We start from the raw sequence: 23,469 nt of genomic DNA on the forward strand, positions 1-23,469 counted from the left end.
TAACGCCATGGCTCGAATGCTGCAATTGCTTACATTAGCAACGTACTGTCAACTATACCTGCGAAAATGTGAAGGTAGTTTCAGTCTGGTCAGATAGACCTGCCTCACAATTTAAAAACAAATATATTACTGCTGCTGTACCTTAATTTCATCATTTCATAATGTGGAAAACTATTGGAATTTATTTGATACATCCCATGGTAAAAAAACTATTGATGGAATTGGTGAAGTTGTGGAACGGCTACTGGGATGCATCAACTTTTGCTCAGGTAGCTGCAAGTACCACAACTATGCAGGTTTTTCATGTGTCTATTCATCAAATTCAAGGAATCAATGTAATACTTAATCTGGCTCATATATTTTCTTCAGTACCAAACAAAGAGCATTGACTGCTATCACCACAAGAAAGGAATACTACAAACATATCTGCTTTCTCCAAACAATTTTGCTACTGCAGATCATCGTACTGTAGAAACTATAGAAAGTGTGAAAAGTGGAGACTGGTAAAAAGTAGGATAAGACAGTAAATTCAATGCTGGAGAAGTGCATGCAGTTTTTGGAAATTCTTACTTAACCTGTGCAATGGCCTGTAAAATGTGATTAAATTATAAAGAAAATTAATCCACTTGATTTAAATGCAAGAGGATATTTTTCAGTTCTCTGACTTTTAACTGAAATTACAGTTCGTTTTCCAAGATGTCATGCTCTTATAATTTTTCATAGTGTTTGAAAAGTGAAATGTTAATGTTAAGTTTACCTTATTTCATATTTTCATATCTCTGCTAGCAGGAAAAAAAGTAGCAAGTAACATGAGTTACGTAACATTGAGTCACGCGCCTTTTTCAGTATTTCACAGGGTATAAGTATTTTAGAAATTTGTAACTGTCATTTAAATGCCAACCTAATACACATTTTCTGTGATAAAAACCATACTCCTAATAGTTTGAGGACCCTTTTGACCTAAAATGCACATTAGGAATTGGATGTCCCAAATTTGTAACATGAGTCATAAGATAAATTACATTCTTGTTCTTTAATTTTAATGCTCTTCCCTGCTTAAACAACACTTCAAAATCTTTGCCTGAATAACACAATTTATAATGATGATTTACCAAAGAACATATGGGTTTATAGATTGATAACATAATAAAACACCAATTATTTCAAAATGTAACGTGAGTCACCATGGAATGCCCCCATATAACTGCTTTGAATGAATTATTAAATTACATAAATTATGACAGAGTGTGTGTGTGTGTGTGTGTGTGTGTGTGTGTGTGTGTGTCATACACCCATCATTATTTTATTATTAATATTATTATTATTATTCAATAACATGTGAAGATTAATACCTTTATTTGTGATTATTTACATACAAAGATCAAGAAAAGCCATTTTTTGCATATCAGTGGCTTCTTTTCAAGATAAATATTAGTTCTATCTATAGGGGCAGACAAGTATATACGCTATACCTTGAAGTTCTTTGTGTGCTTGACTTTGGCTGTCCCACATGTCTGCAATATTAATTTTCTGAGCTATAAATTTCCATTTCGTAGTTGGTCTTCTCAGATTCTCGATTATTTTGCAACAGTCTGAGGTTAAGCAGGATAACTGTCTCTGTGAATGGGAAACCTTTGGTGTGTACGAAGTCAGCTATTATGACATTGATTCCAGCAGGACCAGGGCACTGTTTTTCTATCCAAGGCAGTACAGCTCGGTTGCATGGTTCACCACACGTTTTCTTCAATGTGGATAATGGATTACATAGTACAAACTTCGTATTAGGTGTAAGTACACACTGACTAACAAACCCAGACCCTGCTGGACGACGATTCAGTGTCTCTGTGAGGAATGTAAGCATCTTCTGTGGTGATGTCGTATCTGGCCAGGGAGTAGGCCAGCGCCGCGCTGGCCAAAACCCTTGCCCTGCAGCATCCCTGTATATTACAATCACTTGGAACCCTTTCTCTCTCATCCAAGAAAGACTAATACTTTTCACATCACTAATAGCAGGACAGATCATGCCATTAAAGACACAATCCAAAAGTGATACAAGCTGACTATGATCTTCAATAGAGAAATTATAAAAATGTTGGAAGTCAAGAATCACCACTTCTCCTTGATGTGTGTCAAGAAATGCACGCACTTCTTGTAACAGCGAACTTATCTCACTGCCATACAAACCATGTACAAAGTAAAGTTCCTTACAGTTCTTTTTTGTTGCAACTCGCAAATCAAAATACCTGTTACAAAGAGAGAACAAATGTATATATTTTACAAGCCACTACAAATAAATTCTTAGCATGAAACATGACAATTTTAAATCTTTGAATAAAACAGTACCCTGAACACTCTAAAAAATAAACATATATAAATTTGCTCTTATTGCAGAAAAAATATATTTTGCCAAGAAACTATAGAGATATAACGACTTCCTTTACTCACTGGGAATGTTTAATTAATTTAAAATTGTGTGTACTGATGGAGTACCACAGATTATGCTCATAAAAAGTGAGTACTGTAGCAAAAATTAGGACGAATCATGAATGAGCACAAGAAAAATGTGGATTGCTAATTTTTGCTTCTCAAAGTCAATCAGCAGAACAAATTAATACACTAACTGAAATGGGGGTCCACTTATTCTTCAATGGTATTCAGATGAACAAAGGAGCAATATTTTTACAAAAAAATATAAGTAACTTATCTGACAGCCCTTTTGTATCTGTAAACCACAGGCACACATTATGTTTCACTTTCATTTCTGTCTCAAACAATAAATGTACAACACACTTCACATGCAGTCACTCACTTATTTACACAGTGAAGCATATCATTTCAACCTATGATGGAAGACAGTGTGGGTATCTACATGATGTGGGTTGAACAGTAAATAGCAAACATGTAACATTAAGGTGCATGGTGGGCAACCAAGTACTACAAATTTCCATGGTCACATTCTACCTGTCCATTCATATAAATGGGACGTTCAGTAGTTAAAGTCATGGCACAAAAGGCAGTACAAATATATGCTTGTGAGCTATGTTGACACTTTAATATATATTGCTTCCCCTTATAGCAATCGTGCTGTTACAATTTTTCTTGCTGTTGTTGTTGGTATATGCTGGGGCCTACTGGATGTTGAATGCAATAAGTGATCCAAGAAAATGAAGAGATTGAATGAGTGATAGAAGAGACATTTCTAGATAGTCAGGAACAAGTTATTATGCAGTATTGTGGGAATCTGATTTTTTTATTTAAAATACCATTTTAATACATCTTCACTTGAGAATTATGTAGCAGCTATTTCTACACAAGGCACCTTTTAATTTTCTGGCTGAATTGTCTAAAAATAGGCTCACAGTCACTGAGGTCAAAATAACTTTGTTGTTACCGAAAATAACATCTCAGTTTAAAGAATGAGAAAGACACAGTGAAAGATAAATATTACTTAAAGAAAATATGAAAGCAAGTGTTGTCACCTACTAAAAACATCCAGTGTTTGAAATTACACATTATTACAGAGCTTTACATGTTGTTACATTTGCAGTGATTACCTGATACCATATTTCAGTTGTTCAGTAAGAGAGGTTTGCTGAGTGACTACCCAGTTGTAAACCAGGAATTTAACAATTGGTCCAAATATCTTCCCCAATCTCCGCACAAGGGGTCCTGAATCCGGGGCAATGGGTGACATTCGTGTAATAGAGCTGCTACCGGAGTCATGAGTACCTGCCAAATAATAACAAATTAACAGAGCTGTTGCCGGAGTTGGTAACAGTAACATTCTCAATAGTCCTTATCAGCAGAATCAGACTTCATTCAGAGGGTAATACTTGGCTGTTCCGTACATCAATAAATGAAGATATCTTTGATGCCATGACAGAGGGTGGATAGAATATGAAGAAGAAAAAGGAGAATCATGTTACGGGCAAAGAAAGTAATGTGAAGTATTCAAACGGATGAATTCTAAAACTAGCATCTATAGAAAAGATATTTTAGGGGACAGCCCAGTGCTGTTACTACAGAACTCAACTGCATGCTCAAAATAAAGAGTCCAACGTGTGGAAAGAAATGAACACAAAATATGTATAATGGCAACAGAAGATAGTCTACTCATGAGTAGAAAGAAGTTAAAAAAAATAATGAATAAAATTAAACAATACACATGTGATTGAAGTCTTAACAGGCATGCTAAATGTACCACAGGATAAGTAAGAGTTCAGAAAAATCACCATCTGAGGAAATGATCCTGTGGAATACGTATCACATTAAATGAGTATTATAGTGTGATACACTGCCTCTTCTTGACACTGTAGACTGCTTTTCGGCTGAAAATAGAATATAACAGATTATGTAAGCAACGTGATGCACTTTGCAAATTGGCTCTCATTTAAAGTGGTACACAAAATTGAAAAAAATATGACCAGCAAACTGGTATGAATACCTAGGGCACTTGCATGGCTAACAGTCACTGAAGTTGATAAGAATGAGTGACTGAAAAAACAGATAGCTAACAGAAATCATGTTAATTGCACAGTTTAATAATCAATGCTCTTGCAACACAAAATATCTTCAAAGGAAGAGCAGTTACATTTTGAGTGAAAGTACAATGTACATTGTACAGTTGTGAAAAATATACCAAATGCTGTATGAAACACGCAAAATAAAAATTCTGGAACCATCAATTTTCAGCAACGATGAAAAACGTCAGTATGTCAAATTGTATTATACTTGGGTTTCGAAATTTCACTGGATTTACCAGAACACTATTATACGCTATTTTTATAAACAAATTATAGGTAACCTTCAATGGAAGATTAATACAGCCTACAAAAAAAGTCTAATGTATATTCGTTAGTCATTCACAACTTTCCATACATATTATTCTGAGGAGGAAAAAGTTTATGTACCTGGTATTGCCAGACATATTATCGGCAAATTTTGCAACTCTTCTGGAAGGTCTGACATCCAATTCTCTAAATCGAGAATGACCGGACTAGTAGCTGTGTCCGAATCGCCGTATTTTTCTTTGATCATTCTCGTGTTTCTCCTCAGCCGACACTTTCTCAAGGTATAATAAATTTTAAAACATTAGTTAAGTAACGCAGAATTCTTCATTATGCCGTATTTACTGACTATGATGGTAAATTTCTTGACGAACTTTTATTTTTACGGGAATGAGATCCATGCCTCCTTAAACTGTACGCAATTTTGTAAGTGTGACGGACTACATCAGCATCATACATCGCATTGACTGCTGTTTACATGTCGAATACGATGCAAAGCCTCTAACAAACACCCCAAATTCCCACAGGCATCACGATTTCGTGCACTTGCGGGTACTCAACCCGCAGAGCAATTGCGAATCAAGAAATTCAAGCGTCTAATTTTTGACATGTTGCCAACATTGAGAATTCATTGGGATTTCCCTGTTTGTGATTTAATTCCAATGATTACACTGTAAAGTGCATTAATAGAAAACCCTTAACAATATCATTTTTGACAATTTTCCTGTAAAATTCATCGACGGAAGTCTCTAATCAAAATTTGGATTTTCAACATATTAACTTTTCCCAGGAGATAACAAACTAGCACCCCCGTGTGAAGTTTCCCGCTTGGTTTATAGGCAAAAATAAAAGAACGTCGACGGTAAGGCAGTATTTCGCAAACAAAACGTCTGGTGTTCACATGGAAGTGTAATAGATGTTTAGTGGTAATGCATAATGTTACAATTTATTCGATGACTCCATAATGAACTGTAGTTGCTGTGATACTGCAGTTAAGTTATGTTCTTATTTGGGGCAGTTCAAAGAACAGCAGCAGGATGTGTCAACTCGAAATTAAGCAAGATTTCAACAAAAGGAAGAACAGGGTCTCTAAGTAACAACCAGAAATATTTCGATTAATACACAACGTATCTCATTTGCTAGATTTGAACTCTTCAGTTTTCGTAAATATATAGGACTATTTTCCAAAATTACTAGTTCGCATCCCGAATACATCACCCACGAAGGTTTCTGCAGTAACCACTGCTGTGCTAATTGTGTCTTGTTTTCCCGCACTATTAACTGGACCCTGGACCTGACCATAAAACTCTGTGACAAACACGAAATCGTCAGAGAGTTATCTTAGGCAGAGATATCTGTGGGTGAGATGAGTGCTGTCCCAACTATAACGCGTACTGGCAGCACCCCCTATAGAGGGGTACTGGTAACCTGTTGCACATTTGTTTACATATACACATTTCCACGCAAGTCTGTGAATCTTTTAATCAGTTCTTTTATAAGCCGGTCTCTAATTATCTTAGAAAGTTCTTCTTCAGCCTCAGTCTTACTTAATATACAGTAGATCCACCGAACTCGATAGCACTCATTTAGAATCGTCTCTGTATTATGTGATAATGGGATATGTAAGGGAGGAATGGTCCACTGGTTCACCAGATGTCCACGTCTTGTACCCACCAACAAACATTTATAGAGTTATTTAAAACAAATGTATATGTACAAAACTAGGTAATCCTGCGTTCTGAACTGCAGGGGTCGTAATTGTGAGCAAACGCTAGGTGATGCAGTCAATAGAGCACTATTACCTACTGGTAATACTAGCCTAATCCTAGTCCACCCCAGCTCCTTAGCGTATGAAGTAATAATAACAGAAACAAAGTTACCTTTGGGAACGAGGGTGCAAGCATGAGATGTCCAAGGCAGTGTGCGATTTGTGCTTTTACCAGTGGGGGGGATGTCTTAGGGGATTAGTATAATTATATATGTTACTAGCTTGGACCGTGGCGTTACCCATGGTTAAACAGTTATTTATAAATAGATGTTAACGCCGAAATTCACTATTCACGCGTATGCACTATCAGAAAAGCCACTTTGTGAGATGTTTTAGTAAACCGAACAAATTTAGATCTCTCCTGAGTTGATCAGGAACCATAATGTCTCAGTTTTTCAAAAAGATGGACAAGAGAACTGGACTTTCAAGAAAAGCTCGAAAAGCATTAAATGAGGAAGCAACCCAACGTACGCGAAGAATACGGCCTAGTTTTAATAGCTGCGAGGATAATTCTTGTGAAACACTTTGCAGTAGTCTCCGATTTTTGGGACTTCGAGAAAACACAGAATATAAGGAATCTAAAAAAACTGTATATGGTATACATCTGCTACATCATTCATAACATCGTGGACAGCTAATTTCATTTTGTGGTTCATAAAATGAACGACAGTTAAATCCTTACGTAAATAACTACGCAGTAGAGCGGCTACGCCTTTGTAAGGTGCAAGCATTGTTGAGCCACCATCTGTTGCGATACCTACAAGGTGGTTTTTTAGTTCATCATTTGTAATGCCATACTTTTCAAGAGCTGCTAACAGTGTGCTGAAAATGCATTCTCCTGTCCCACTTTCTAATTCAACAATACCAAAAAAAAAAAAAAAAAAAGAAAAATCGCAAGCAACTCCCTCAAAGGACAAACATATATATATTATTAAAAAAGTTTTATTGGAAACCGTTGTACTTTCGTCCATCATGATACATGCTCGCAAGTAAACGGATGACGCACCTTAGATGAAAGCAACAATGACAACATGATAATGATGATTTAGTTCTAAACGTTATGAAATGCTTAACTACTACATGCATGGAGAGCTGGATCAAATCAGTCTCTGGACTGAAGACAACAACAATAACTACTAGATAACACTTTTTCAAAATTAATAAGCAAACATATTAATATTAAGACCGTATTAAAAACTTTCAGTGTTCGGCTCCACAAATTTAAATTATATGTAAAGTTTTACTCCAGTGCGTGGGAAATAAACATCCCAGGTTGGGATGCATAAACTAAAACCAGAGGAGTGGATGGTCTGATGCGGAGAGGGGGAAATCCCCCCCTGCAAATCGCACATTGGTCCAAGGTAATGCACCAATAATAAGAAAAATCGTAACAAAAGAAGACAATACGGAACCTACATGGGACTTGAACTCGAGGCCAGGGGCGCTGGGGCCACACGAATCCAAGATTTGCATACAGTGAGTACCGTAACTAATTGCGAAAACCGGCACGGGTGAAAGTGTACGGACGAAACGAGGGAGTGGGGGGTGGCACCAAATGGTAAGTCGCTTGTATGGAAAAATGTTATCAAATCGTCTCTGCACGAACTCAATTATCCTCACAATCTGTTCACCAAAGTAATTTTAGTACACATCGCTGTCAAATTGCTGCTGCGACACCTGGCTTTCAGTAGGCAAATCCTGATAATACGGATCAAGTCAGTTTGAATGAGAGGTAGCTCCAGGATTCATTTCTGGGGTGGTCTAAGTTTTTTAAAGTCTCACTCCCTGCCCTCTCTCCCTTCAATATAACAAGGCATCACCCCCACTTATGACCATAGATGTTAAGGCCCATAGTGCTCACCCCCACTTTGAATGTCCCACAGATGCTTATAATGATAATAATAACAATGTCAATACATAAATTTTTTGTATAATAATACTAATTACAATTTGTTTTCATTGCCTTGGCATACCTTACAAGAAGTAGTAATTCAGAGAAACATAGCAGTTGAAAAGCATTTGTCCAAAAATTTGAAAAGTTTGAGTGATGTACAATAGGTTTCATATTTATAGTAACAACACACTCACAACTTAGACAATATATTTACACAATATACATTCGATATGTGCATTCGCAGTTATCAGTACTTCACTTAGTATCAACTTCCAACTTATACTCGGCGCATTACCTTATAGTGTGTGGCGGAGGGTACGTCTGGTACCATTATGATTTGCACCTTCTCTGTTCCATTTGCAAACGGTTTGTGGGAAGAGCAGCTGTTGTTAAACCCCCTCAAGGTCGAGACACACATGTTCGAGCTTTGTCCACACCCAGACACGTCCGCAAATCAGACATCACCCGGCGAACAAAATATATCATTAAGGGTCTGGTCACACATGTCTAGATCAAGTCCATGTCGAGACACGTCCGAGTATTAGCCATCACCCGGAGGACGAAATATACCATTAAACTATATGTAGCGGTCCAGACACGACCGGGCCGCACGTGAGGAACGTCAGTGAGCCGAGAGCAGTCCAGGCGGAATTTGTTCTCTTTAATTTTTCATGTGGCGTACGACGTGACGTTAGAATTGTTTTGTAGGCTGTGCAAGTGTGCAAGATTATTTTGTGTAGAAAAATGTGGACGTGGAAAGATTAATAGAAGTGCTTAAGTTTCCTGTGCAAATTCGTAGATTACCTGAACAAATTCGTAAGTTTCCTGTAATTTAGGAACAGTATCCAAAAAGTGTCGTTTTTTCTCAGTTTTGGTTCTAATTTGTTTAAGAGGTGACAGAAGGTGTGCTGCGTAGTCTTTAAACATTCATAAGACTTTTAAAGCAAGTACAAAAGGTCCCAATTCACTATTACGAAAATCAGCGAAGATATTTACAACCTTCACAAACAGGAACAACAGAAACGTGGACAGGCCTCGGTTATGAGTGGTTCTTAGAGGAACGGGCCAGAGCTCTTGTCCGACGCTCGGTCCTCGCGTGGCCAGGACATGTGTGATCAGACCTTAAAATAAATGTAGCGGTTCAGAAATGACTGTTCCACGCTCGAGGAAACTCAGTATGCTTTAATTTTTCAGGCTATGGACGACGCGATGGTAGAATCGTTTTGTAGGCTGTGCAACTGTGCTAGAATGTTTTGTATATAAAAAATGGACGTGGAAAGACTAATAGCAGAAGTTTGTAAGTTTCCTGTGCTTTACGGCCAGACAAACGAAAAATACCGATACGGAGTGCAAAGACAGAGTCTGGAAGGAATCTGTAATAGATTTGTAAGCCAAAGGTAAAAAAAATTCTGGTGTGCCTTTCAGAGGGGTTTTCTGTTGATGCTGACTCAAATTTTTTTTTTAATTTGTGGAACTTCCTATGGGACCAAACTGCTGTCATCGGCCCCTAGACTTACACACTACTTAATCTAACTTACACGAAGGACAACTCACACACCCATGCCCGAGGGAGGACTAGAACTTCCAACAGGAGGAGCCATGTGAATCATGTCAATGTGCTACAGACAGTGCGGCTATCCCACACAACACTGAGTCAGATTCAGAGTAGCAATAAAAGTGGAGATCATGTGTTAGCTAAAGACAGTTATCTCGATTTTCGAACGAAAAAATCAGTTTTGTCTTCCATTAATTCAGAGAATAAGAGCAAAGAACTGCCAGTTTAAAACATGTGAAACTATTGTTTCAGTTGAAACACATACAACAGAAGCAAAGCATCTTAAACGGTACATGGTACCTCGAGGCACTGTGTACACTATAGCACAAAGATGGGACATCAGATAGAAGTGTGCTCTCTATCTAGTAGCCCTATGACCAATTGCAGAAGGGAACTGCATTTTACCTTATCACCAAAATTAAAAGCATTTCATCCACAGTGACTCCATTTGAAACCACTTTGTTCGAGTTCAATTCATGTATGTAACGTTTGTTTTTCACATTATTCTGTGATAATGTATGTCTAATACTCCAATAAAAACAAGAAATTTTTTTTAAAAAGTTTAATATTTAGAGTCTGAAAGGGTTGCATGTAGTTCCTAGAGGAACAGGCTGGAGCACAGGCATCACTTGTCCAATGCTTGGTCTTGACACAGTCAGACACGTGTGTCCCAATCTTTATGAGTTATGATTTTATCATTATGGTTATTTCATGAGACGCATGTGGTGGTGGTGGGAACTGATACGCTGCTCAGCTCTACTTGAGACATTGATGTTGTTGTGGTCTTCAGTCCTGAGACTGGTTTGATGCAGCCCTCCATTTTACTCTATCCTGTGCAAGATTCTTCATCTCCCAGTACCTACTGCAGCCTACATCCTTTTGAATCTGCTTAGTGTATTCATCTCTTGGTCTCCCTCTGCGATTTTTACCCTCTACACTGCACTCCAGTACCAAATTGGTGATCCCTTGATGCCTCAGAACATGTCCTACCAACCGATCCCTTCTTCTAGTCAAGTTGTACCACAAACTCCTATTCTCCCCAATTCTATTCAATACCACCTCGTTAGATATGTGATCTACCCATCTAATCTTCAGCATTCTTCTGTTGCACCACATTTCGAAAGCTTCTATTCTCTTCTTGTCCAAACTGTTTATCGTCCATGTTTCACTTCCATACATGGCTACACTCCATACGAATACTTTCAGAAACAACTTCCTGACACTTAAATCTATACTCGATGTTAACAAATTTCTCTTCTTCAGAAACGCTTTCCTTGCCATTTCCAGTCTACATTTTATATCCTCTCTACTTCGACCATCATCAGTTATTTTGCTCCCCAAATAGCAAAACTCCTTTACTACTTTAAGTGTCTCATTTCCTAATCTAATTCCCTCAGCATCACCCGACTTAATTCGACTACATTCCATTATCCTAGTTTTGCTTTTGTTGATGTTCATCTTATATCCTCCTTTCAAGACACTGCCCATTTCGTTCAACTGCTCTTCCAAGTCCTTTGCTGTCTAGGCGGTCGGAACTGCAACAGTAAATTTCTTCAATATACGCAACACTTGTCTTGTAGCGTCTGCCACTGGAGTTTGTTGAATATATCCATAAAACACTTTCCCACTTACTGCATGATCCCATTGATGAAATGTGACACTCTTCATTAGATCTTCTTTCCCTCTCTTCTATTAAAACAAGCCGTTAGGGTTGCGAGATAGATGAGCTGTGCTCAAGAATCGATCTTACATGTGTTTTGCAAGCCACTTATTTACAGATGAATTTCATTTCCTTAAGATTCTTCCAATAAGTTTCAGCCTGACATCTGTTTATCTACAATTAGTTTTATATGGTCATTTCACTTTAGAATGCTGTGAACAGTTACTTTTAGGCGCGCTCGGGTCCACGTGGCGTGGGATATGGTGTCACAGGGCTAGATCTCAAACCTTTACAACTACTCCATGTTGCGATGTCTGGGCAACTGTATTCACCACCTTGGGACGCAACACCACACTAGCATATACGTTTTGTGCAGTGGCGGATTTAAAAATTTTGCGGCCATGTTATATGCCCCCCCCCCCCCCCCCAAAAAAAACATGTTTTAAATAATTACTATTACCGGATCACTTCACAATTGCCGTTTTAGATGGGAGCGCTGTGAGCTGTTTCCGTACTCCGCTGTTCGTTGCTCTGAAGGACGCATTAGCGGTCTAGTTGCGCTCAATCAAAATGTAATATGGTTTCTGAACTGTACTTCGTATACGGCAGCGGATAAAACAAACTTAAAACTGCATTGTGTTAACACATTCTTCTGTCGAAAGACAACAAAAACGAACACGAAGAAAATTAAACTTCCTGGCAGATTAAAACTGTGTACCGGACCGAGACTCGAACTCAGGATTTTTGCCTTTCTTTCAGGAGTGCTAGTTCTGCAAGGTTCGCAGGAGAGCTTCTGTAAAGTTTGGAAGGTAGGAGACAAGGTGCTGGCAGAAGTAAAGCTGTGAGGACGGGGCGTGAGTCGTGCTTGGGTAGCTCAGATGGTAGAGCACTTGCCCGCGAAAGGCAAAGGTCCCGAGTTCGAGTCTCGGTCCAGCACACAGTTTTAATCCGCCAGGAAGTTTCATATCAGCGCACACTCCGCTGCAGAGTGAAAATCTCATTCTGGAAACAAGGAAAATTACTTTTCTTTTGTTGTGGTCTTCAGTCCAGAGACTGGTTCGATGCAGCTCTCCATGCTACTCTATCCTGTGCAAGATTCTTCATCTCCCAGTACCTACTGCAATCTACATCCTTCTGAATCTGTTTAGTGTATTCATCTCTTGGTCTCACTCTACAATTTTTACCCTCTATGCTGCCCTCCAACACGAAATTGGTGATCCCTTGATGCCTCAGAATATGCCCTACCAATCGATCCCTTCTTCTAGTCAAGTTGTGCCACAAATTTCTCTTCTCCACAATTCTGTTCAATACCTCCTCATTAGTTATGTGATCTACCCATCTAATCTTCAGCATTCTTCTGTAGCACCACATTTCGAAAGCTTCTATTCTCTTCTTGTCTAAACTATTTATCGTCCACGTTTCACTTCTATACATGGCTACACTCCATACAAATACTTTCAGAAACGACTTCCTGACACTTAAATCTATACTCGATGTTAACAAATTTTTCTTCTTCAGAAACCCTTACCTTGCCATTGCCAGTCTACATTTTATATCCTCTCTACTTCGACCATCATCAGTTATTTTGCTCCCCAAATAGCAAAACTCATTTACTACTTTAAGCGTCTCATTTCCTAATCTAATTCCTGCAGAATCACCCGATTTAATTCGACTACATTCCATCATTCTCGTTTTGATTTTGTTGGTGTTCATCTTATATCCTCCTTTCAAGACCCTGCCCATTCCGTTCAGCTGCTCTTCCATGTCCTTTGCTGCTCTGACAGAATTACAATGTCATCGGCGAACCTCAAAGTTTTTATTTCTTCTCCATGGATTTTAATTCCTACTCTAAATGTTTCTTTTGTTTCCTGTACTGCTTGCTCAATATACAGATTGAATAACATCGGGGATAGGCTACAACCCTGTCTCACTCCCTTCCCAACCACTGCTTTCCTTTCATGCCCCTCGACTCTTATAACTGCCATCTGGTTTCTGTACAAATTGTAAATAGTCTTTCGGTCCCTATATTTTACCCTTGCCACCTTCAGAATTTGAAAGAGAGCATTCCAGTCAACACTGTCAAAAGCTTTCTCTAAGTCTACAAATGCTAGAACCATAGGTTTGCCTTTCCTTAATCTGTTTTATAAGATAAGTCGTAGGGTCAGTATTGCCTCACGTGTTCCAGCTTTTCTACGGAATCCTAACTGATCTTCCCAGAGGTCGACTTCTACCAGTGTTTCCATTCGTCTGTAAATAATTCGTGTTAATATTTTGCAGCAGTGGCTTATTAAACTGATAGTTCGGTATTTTTCACATCTGTCAACACCTGCTTTCTTTGGAATTGGAATTATTATATTCTTCTTGAAGTCTGAGGGTATTTCGCCTGTCTCATACATCTTGCTCACCAGATGGTAGATTTTGTTAGGCCTGGGTCTCCCAAGGCTGTCAGTAGCTCTAATGGTATCTTATCTACTACTGGGGCCTTGTTTCGACTTAGGTCTTTCAGTGCTCTGTCAAACTCTTCACGTAATATCATATCTCGTATTTCATCTTCATCTATATTCTCTTCCATTTCTATAATATTGTCCTCAAGACCCTCTATATACTCCCTCCATCTTTCTGCTTTCCATTCTTTGCTTAGAACTGGGTTTCCATCTGAGCTCTTAATATTCATGCAAGTGGTTCTCTTTTCTCCAAAGGTCTCTTTAATTTTCCTGTAGGCAGTATCTATCTTAGCCTTAGTGATATGTGCCTGTGCATCCTTACATTAGTCCTCTAGCCATTCCTGCTTAGCCATTTTGCACTTCCTGTCGATTTCATTTTTGAGACATTTGTATTCCTGTTTGCCTGCTTCATTTACTGCGTTTTTATATTTTCTCCTTTTATCAATTAAATTCAATATCTCTTCTGTTACCCAAGGATTTTTAGTAGTCCTCGTCTTTTTACCTACTTGATCCTCTGCTACCTTCACTATTTCGTCTTTCAAAGCTACCCATTCTTGTTCTAGTGTATTTCTTTCCCCCATTCTTGTCAATCGTTCCCTAATGCTCTCCCTGAAGCTCTCTGCAACCTCTGGTTCTTTCATTTTATCCAGGTCCCATCTCCTCAATTTCCCACTTTTTTTGCAGTTTCTTCATAACCAATAGATTGTGGTCAGAGTCCACATCTGCCCCTAGAAATGTCTTACAATTTAAAATCTGGTTCCTAAATCTCTGTCTTACCATTATATAATCTATCTGATACCGTCCAGTATCTCCAGGCTTCTTCCGTGTATACAACCTTCTTTTAAGATTCTTGAACCAAGTGTTAGCTATGATTAAGTTATGCCCTGTGAAAAATTCTACCAGGTGGCTTCCTCTTTCATTTCTTCCCCCCCCCCCCCCCCAATCCATATTCACCTACCACATTTCCTTCTCTCCCTTTTCCTACTATCGAATGCCTGTCACCCATGACTATTAAATTTTCGTCTCCCTTCACTATCTGAATAATTTCTTTTATCTCATCATACATTTCATCAATTTCTTCGTCATCTGCGGATCTAGCTGGCATATAAACTTGTACCACTGTGGTAGGCGTGGGCTCCGTATCTATCTTGGCAACAATAATGCGTTCACTATGCTGTTTGTCGTAGCTTACCCGCATTCATATTTTCCTATTCATTATTAAACCCGCATTACCCCTATTTGATTTTGTATTTATAACCCTGTATTCACCTGACCGGAAGTCTTGTTCCTCCTGCCTCCGAACTTCACTAATTCCCACTATATCTAACTTTAACCTATCTATTTCCCTTTTTGAATTTTCTAACCTACTTGCCCGATTAAGGGATCTGTTATTCCACGCTGCGATACGTAGGACGCCAGTTTTCTTTCTCCTGAAAACAACGTCCTCTTGAGTAGTTCCCGCCAGACATTCGAATGGGGGACTATTTTACCTCCGGAATATTTTACCCAAGAGGACGCCATCATCATTTTAACCATACAGTTAAGCTGCATGCCCTCGGGAAAAATTACGGCTGTCGTTTCCCCTTGCTTTCAGCCGTTTGCAGTACCAGCACAGCAAGGCCGTTTTGATTAGTGTTACAAGGCCAGATCAGTCAATCAAAAGGCTGCTGCCCCTCTTCAGGAACCACACGTTTGTCTGGCCTCTCAACAGATACCCCTCCGTTGTGGTTGCACCTACGGTACGGCCATCTGTATCGCTGAGGCACGCAAGCCTCCCCACCAACGGCAAGGTCCATGGTTCATGGGGGGCGACTTTTATTTTATGGCCTAAAAATTTGGCAGAACGTGTAGGAGACAACGGATTTTTGTTATACATTCACTTTTAATATGTTCTTTTGCACGAAACTGTTGAAAATGAAAACAGAAAAGTTGCGTTACAATAATTGAAGCGAACGTGTCATATATTAGAAATTAATACGTATTTTTACAGACATGCGTTCAAAATTAAAATTAAACTGTCGTTTTACGATCTAATAACTTTAATGTGTAGCAGATAAAAAAGCACATCTGGTACTAATACGTGAATCTATAGGAAAGCGTAAGAAATGAAAATGAAACAGAGATTTCGGTGCACGAACTGATAACTAAATACAGACGAACAAACACAAAACTGAATTTGCTATTACATAATTTTACAGACTAGTGTGGAAAAATCAAATTTGTTTTATAATCTAATCATTAACATGTAAAGCATTAGGATCTGTGTAGTTAGATGCTGCATAATAAGTGTACACAACACCTTTAATCCATGTAAGGGCTGAACAGTTTTGTACTGCAGTTACTGTTCTCACCATAGCTCTTTCTAATAGTATTAGCAAAGCTTTTACGTATTTATCGACAGAACTGAACTACGTTATTAACACTTTTTCATCTGAGCGTACTCTCTCATAATGTATATTTCCACGATAACTATACATTTCAGTAGACGCCAAGAATACGCATCATTTGTAATATACTAGAGTGTTAGAAAGATTTGGAGTACAGTGCCGAGCGGCCTGGATCATTTGGGTCCTGTTTAGCATTGTCACGCGCCTTCGGTCACGTCTGGACGTAAACGATGTTTAGTTCCGCGTTCTGCCATAGGCAATTGTAAAATAAACAGGTAATACGTAGTTTGTAAATCCGATGAATGTGATCTAAGTTATAATAAAAATCACATTATGATTTTAAATTTTTAAAACTAATATGAATAAATAAACAAACTCACCAGTCAGGAAAATTTGCGTCTGGCTTTGATGGCAGAAAACTCGTTGATCACATGTTCATAGTTCAGGCGGTTATCAATTAGGAGGTCGGCTTCGATGTGAAGAATGGACAGGGAATTCAATCTCTCCTCCAACAACGTAGAACGTAGGCAAGATTTCAGTCTTTTAAGAGCCATAAACGAGCGTTCTGCTGAACAATTTGTAAGTGCCATACATAGAAAAATTCTAAGAGCAATGTCAACATTCAGAAACACGGACTGTAACTGCTCTTTTCGTAAAAATTTACTCATTTCGACTGGTGTATCACTAATCTTAGAAGATTTCAAAGATTACGCGAAATGTACACATTCGCTAGGGAAGGAAGGCTCTAAAACTGTCATATGACACTTGGAGTTTTGCTGCACGTTCAGCAATATCGTTAGGTGAACTGTTCTTAAGGTTACTGAAAACTGTGAAGGAGTCCAACTGTTCTATAGCTTTCCTTCCTCCTCACTAATTCGGATTACAAGTTGTCATGTGGTGGGAGAAATGTCTCGACTCGAGATTTTTCCCTTCCAGTCAGAAAAACTTCTTCAGTCCGCTTCTTCGTCATCATGAAGTTTGCGTTTTCGTGATCTTTTATAGGTACATTCATAGTCTATATCGGTCACAATTTCCATAGATTTATTTTCATAATAGTCGAACATGCCACGAATAGATGCAATTTATCCTACAAGTTATTCATATTATTCATGCACTATTTTAGTATCAATATTTACACTTTGCAATTTTAGATTAACACTATTAAATCTCTGGTGTATGTCCTTCCAAAATGTCATCATGAATACCGTTTGATTCAATAAAGCTGAAGCCTCATTTCGCACAAGTGGTTTTTCAAACGTATTATTGACAATATGTGTGAGGGCATTGACAACGCCTTCCCAGTTTTCATATAGACTTACACACGCTTCCTCTCTTACTGACCAACGCGTTTTTGATAAACTTTTTACCGTTTTACTTCCTGGTTTCGTGAAAGAAAGAAGTTTATCCCAGCGCTGTGTAGAAGCAGAGAAATAATTATAAAGGCTTTGAACTACATTGAAAAATGAACACGCTTCCCCACAACAGCTTGCAGCACTAGTGCCGACTAAATTCAAAGAATGTGCTGCACAAGGCACATAATGCGCTTTCGACTTTCGTTCTTTAATACATGCCTGCAAACCAGTGTAGGTTCCTGACATATTGCTTGCGTTTTCATATGAGTGGCCTCGGTAATGTCATTAGAATTTGTAGATAGGACTTTTAATACGGTCTCAGCTAAGTTTTCGGACTTGTGTCCCGGGTTTGGTAAAAACAGAAGGAAACGTTTAACAGGTTCACCATTCTCGTTCACATATCTTAATATGAATGATAATTGATTAATATGTGGAATGTCCACATTAGAATCTACTGTTATAGGGAAATATTTGGCCTGTTTTATTTCACTTATGATAATTGTTTTTATTCGTTCAGAAAGAAGTTCTATTATTCCGTCACAGATTGTCGAAGAAAGATTACTTGTATGTCCCTGCCCTGGGTTTTCATATCGTTCAATGTGCTCTGCGAGAAAAGGATCAAACTCAGCTATAAGTTCAAGAGACATCATAAACTGACCATTAAGTAATGAATGGAATCTTTCAACGTGTCCATGTAGGGGAAGTCCACAACTTGTGAGCTTCTTCTCTACTGCAAATACCCACTTCAACACACTGTGCCATTACATTTTTTCTGTCTCAACATATGACTCGAAATGATTATCTATCGTTCCAAGTGACATTTTTCTTGTTAAGAAATAGAAATATTTTTCCAATCTACAATACCATTAGTAGCATTTGCGGCCTTACCTCCAAACAATTTACACGGTGCACAAAAAAGCAGCACTGGTGCTACAGGAGTATACTAGAAAATCATGCAAAGTTGATTCACCATTTAAAAGTTTGCGGTAAAATACATTTTGGTTCAAATATCTGGTTTTATCGCCTATTGATCTTCTTGAATTAGAAAAATCAGTTACAGCTTTGATTAATATCACATTGTAAGAGAATGTCGATTGGTGATTCATTGACTCACCATTCTGAAGTATCATCACTAACGACGTTATTTCTTTTTGTAATGTCTGACTCAACACTTAGTTTTTTGTGAAACTCGAAATCACGAACAATTTGCTTTTCTTCATTTTTAACTTTTGTTTCGTCTGTATTTATCTCTTTTACAACAGCTGCAGTGCCAGAAATATCATCTGTATTACTTGAACTCGAAGTCAAACCAGCAATCTTTTTTGCGAAAAATGTGTCTACTCTACCAAGCGTTTTTAGAACATTGGCTACTTGTTTTCGACTTTCCTTGGATTATTTCCTAATTTGCCGCCACACTTAATTTTGCACATTTGCTTTTTTGATTGTTATTCATGTTAAGACTCAAAATTGTCAACCAACAGTCAAAACAAAGGAAATAATTGTAAAAGGAAAGATAGAATGATTGTCTCCAGTTACAATCGCACTACACCGCACATGACGACAAAGCTTTTTATTTTAAACAAGGCACAAAAATTTTACCTTTAAACACGAAGCGATGGACTGACCAACTCGGGTTACTCGACGTAACTGTGGTAGGAGACGAGGTACTGGCAGAAGTAAAGCTGTGAGGACAGGGCGTGAGTCGTCCTTGGGTAGCTCAGTTGGTAGAGCACTTGCCCATGAATGGCAAAGGTCCCGAGTTCGAGTCTTGGCCCGGCACACAGTTTTAAATGCCAGGAAATTTCATATCAGCGCACACTCCGCTGCAGAGTGAAAATCTCATTCTGGAAGCATCCCCCAGGCTGTGGCTAAGCCATGTCCCCGCAATATCCTTTCTTTCAGGAGTGCTAGTTCTGCAAGGTTCACAGGAGAGCTTCTGTAAAGTTTGGAAGGTAGAAGACGAGGTACTGACAGAAGTAAAGCTGTGAGGACGGGGCGTGAGTCGTCCTTGGGTAGATCAGTTGGTAGAGCACTTGCCCGCAAAAGGCAAAGGTCCCGAGTTCGAGTCTCGGCCTGGCACACAGATTTAATCTGCCAGGAAGTTTCATATCAGCGCACACTCCGCTGCAGAGTGAAAATCTCATTCTGGAAACATCCCCCAGGCTGTGGCTAAGCCATGTCTCCGCAATATCCTTTCCTTCAGGAGTGCTAGTTCTGCAAGGTTTGCAGGAGAGCTTCTGTAAAGTTTGAAAGGTAGGAGACGAGGTACTGGCAGAAGTAAAGCTGTGAGGACGGGGCGTGAGTCGTGCTTGGGTAGCTCAGTTGGTAGAGCACTTGCCCGGGAAAGGCAAAGGTCCCGAGTTCGAGTCTCGGACCGACACACAGTTGTAATCTGCCAGGCAGTTTCATAACAGCGCACACTCCGCAGCAGAGTGAAAATTTCATTCTGGAAACATCCCCCAGGCTGTGGCTAAGCCATGTCTCCGCAATATCCTTTCTTTCAGGAGTGCTAGTTCTGCAAGTTTCGCAGGAGAGCTTCTGTAAAGTTTGAAAGGTAGGAGACGAAGGTCCCGAGTTCGAGTCTCGGCCTGGCACACAGTTTTAATCTGCCAGGAAGTTTCATATCAGCGCACACTCCGCTGCAGAGTGGAAATCTCATTCTGGAAACATTCCCCAGGCTGTGGCTAAGCCATGTCTCCGCAATATCCTTTCTTCCAGGAGTGCTAGGTCTGCAAGGTTCGCAGGAGAGCTTCTGTAAAGTTTGGAAGGTAGGAGACGAGGTACTGGCAGAAGTAAAGCTGTGAGGACGGGGCGTGAGTCGTGCTTGGGTAGCTCAGTTGGTAGAGCACTTGCCCGCGAAAGGCTAAGGTTCCGAGTTCGAGTCTCGGCCCGGCACACAGTTTTAATGTGCCAGGAAGTTTCATATCAGCGCACACTCCGCTGCAGAGTGAAAATCTAATTCTGGAAACATCCCCCAGTCTGTGGCTAAGCCACGTCTCCGCAATATCCTTTCTTTCAGGAGTGCTAGTTCTGCAAGGTTCGCAGGAGAGTTTCTGTAAAGTTTGGAAGGTAGGAGACGAGGTACGGGCAGAAGTAAAGCTGTGAGGACGGGGCGTGAGTCGTGCTTGGGTAGCTCAGTTGGTAGAGCACTTGCCCACGAAAGGCAAAGGTCCCCTAGTTCGAGTCTCGGCCCGGCACACAGTTTTAATCTGCCAGGAAGTTTCATATCAGCACACACTCCGCTGCAGAGTGAAAATCTCATTCTGGAAACTTCCCCGAGGCTGTGGCTAAGCCATGTCCCCGCAATATCCTTTCTTTCAGGAGTGCTAGTTCTGCAAGGTTCGCAGGAGAGCTGCTGTAAAGTTTGGAAGGTAGGAGACGAGGTACGGGCAGAAGTAAAGCTGTGAGGACGGGGCGTGAGTCGTGCTTGGGTAGCTCAGTTGGTAGAGCACTTACCCGTGAAAGGCAAAGGTCCCCTAGTTCGACTTTAAGTAGTCTTGTTGGCCAATGATGTGGTGTGTTGTCATTTGTGTGAACACTGCTGTTATGTTTTCATGCAAATGCACCTTTTGTTCCAGCATAAAATAAAAATAACTTTTCCTCAATGTAAAAAAGCTAAGTTAAGAAGTTTAATACAAAATTTGCAATGCCACGTACTATTCGATTGCACGGAGTGGGAACATTGATATCATGTAGGCTGCAGCACAATAAATGAGACAAACGAAAGTTGGTTTCTTCTGGTTTTTTCGCCAAAAAAAGTATATAAGTAAATAAATAAATTTTTTAAACTGCTGTGAAGTTTATGTCACACATTATTTGATATTCTGCTTATGTTCTTTTCGTATAAACATATGTTTAAAACTGTAAAACATTCCCAGAATCAACATTTTTTCTTAAACGGGTGTCATTAAATCAAAGCTCAGATACTGAAGACCACAGAGCTTTCACATTAATTACAGTAATGAAGACTGACTTGATACTTCCCAGAACTTCTACAAGAAATTTAAGTAGAGTCAGGTTTTACATACTGAGGCCCACAGAAGTTATAGTATTTAAGAAACTGCTGATTAGTTTATCACTCCTTTTCAGGGGTACCGGTATTTCCACGGGGAAAAATGATAGGTTTGGGTAGAAGCCAACAACAAGACGATACCAGACAGAAACACAATGTTAAATTTCCATTCAGTCTCCAAGTAAACTATGTATATTTCCAAGCTTGTATCGTCAAATTTCGTTGTTAAGGCTTATTTAAACTAGCAAGTTAACCCGAAACATCTCTGAAATGTGCGTAACCACAAACATGCACTCTCTCAGACTATTTTATAGCACAGAACTCCACATAAGTTGACAGAAATCAAGGCAATACTCAGTTAATTCATGTTATAAATAAATTTAATTCTTTTCAGCACTTTGTTGTTTAAATTACATAAAATAAACACGAAATATCACAAGTGCATGCAGTCATTCAGTGTCAGTTTCCATATGATTTTCACCACTATTCTACCAGACAATATATTCCTAAATATAAATAAAATATTGCAGAAAATGTAAAAAAAGATAATAATCAACTGAACTGAAGTATTAAATCACATCTCTTTTGCACAGTCGACATGCATCTTTCTGCTGCATTCCAGCAAACTGGGTGACCACATTCGATGCACTTATACGCCGTTTTCCTCTTCTTGGACGCAGGGCATGCCTTCCTTTTGTCCATTCTATCACTTGGTATGCCTTCGCTTGATTGCCGAGTATCTCTCAGAACTTTGAGGATCATTTCCTTGATATTTCTAGGTAAATTTTGAATTTCCAGGCGTGTTATTAAATGTGGCTCTATCTGCTCCATGGCCAGACTTTTGGTGAGTTTGAGCCGAGTTAGCATGGGGTTTCCTCTGTAGCACAAGTAAAGAACAAAGCTGTTCACGCTACTGATGTTTTGCAGTTGTGTAAAAGACTGCCATTACTCGGTGTCTTGTACGTCTGTTTGACGAATAATTGGCACATTTCATGTCGAGCAAAACTACTCCAGATTTCATTGCATTGTAATAACAAATAATTTCTGGCTTATTTTTTATAGTATCAATTTCACTGTAATGGTGCATTGAAGACTCAAGAATTACTGCCTTGTTTCTCTTAGGACCAAATGAAACCAGTGTTGTATTCTCAGAGAATCCATATACTGCTGAGCCAACTGGTATTTCGCGTTTGTTCTTTCTGACCGTTCCTACGTATGTTAGTCCTCTCTTGCTCACCTCACGAATGGGTTCTATATGTAAACCAGTTGTCAGCGGTAATGTTTCTGTTACTTCCTTCTACTGGTCTGTACAGACGTAAAACAGCCTGAGTTGGTTTAGCAAGTTTTTTCTGTTCTTCTGTCAGGCCACATCCATCACTATGTTTCCCTGAAAATGTGTAGGCATTGAAGAGGTAAGCGCTTCCAGAGTCTGCCAGGCACAAAATTTTTATGCCGTATTTGGCTGGTTTAATACGCATATAAATGCGGAAAGGACATTTTCTCCTGAATGGTACTAACATTTTATCCACCGTAACGTTGCCTTTAACACAATATAACTGCTGAGAATAGAAAATTAATTTCTCAAAATTGTTTGATATTGCAGCTGCACC

The 23,469-nt window shown here is 39.2% G+C and overlaps 1 protein-coding gene across 2 annotated transcripts; it reads right to left on the bottom strand.

Moving 5' to 3' along the window:
* Positions 1-1,339: 1,339 nt before the first annotated feature.
* On the bottom strand, positions 1,340-5,456 carry LOC126162350 (PI-PLC X domain-containing protein 3). 2 transcript variants are annotated; one of them, XM_049918801.1, is made up of 3 exons: positions 4,911-5,456; positions 3,555-3,729; positions 1,340-2,243 (listed from the first exon to the last, which is right to left on the bottom strand). In XM_049918801.1, the coding sequence occupies exons 1-3, from the start codon at positions 5,035-5,037 to the stop codon at positions 1,523-1,525; spliced, it is 1,023 nt and encodes a 340-aa protein (XP_049774758.1). In that variant the 5' UTR covers positions 5,038-5,456; the 3' UTR covers positions 1,340-1,522. The 2 variants fall into 2 exon arrangements, with proteins under 2 accessions (XP_049774758.1, XP_049774759.1); XM_049918802.1 differs by lacking the exon at positions 4,911-5,456 and adding an exon at positions 4,233-4,328.
* Positions 5,457-23,469: the final 18,013 nt, after the last annotated feature.

This window comes from Schistocerca cancellata, chromosome 2 (assembly GCF_023864275.1).
Source record: "Schistocerca cancellata isolate TAMUIC-IGC-003103 chromosome 2, iqSchCanc2.1, whole genome shotgun sequence".
NCBI lineage: Eukaryota > Metazoa > Arthropoda > Insecta > Orthoptera > Acrididae > Schistocerca > Schistocerca cancellata.

Coding starts and splice junctions, on each gene's coding strand:
- LOC126162350 (XM_049918801.1), bottom strand. CDS start 5,037: ATGATCAAAGAAAAATACGGCGATTCGGACACAGCTACTAGTCCGGTC. Junction 3,730..4,910: donor AATATGTCTGGCAATACCAG/GTACATAAACTT, acceptor ATTATTTGGCAG/GTACTCATGACTCCGGTAGC. Junction 2,244..3,554: donor CAACTGAAATATGGTATCAG/GTAATCACTGCA, acceptor TCTTTGTAACAG/GTATTTTGATTTGCGAGTTG.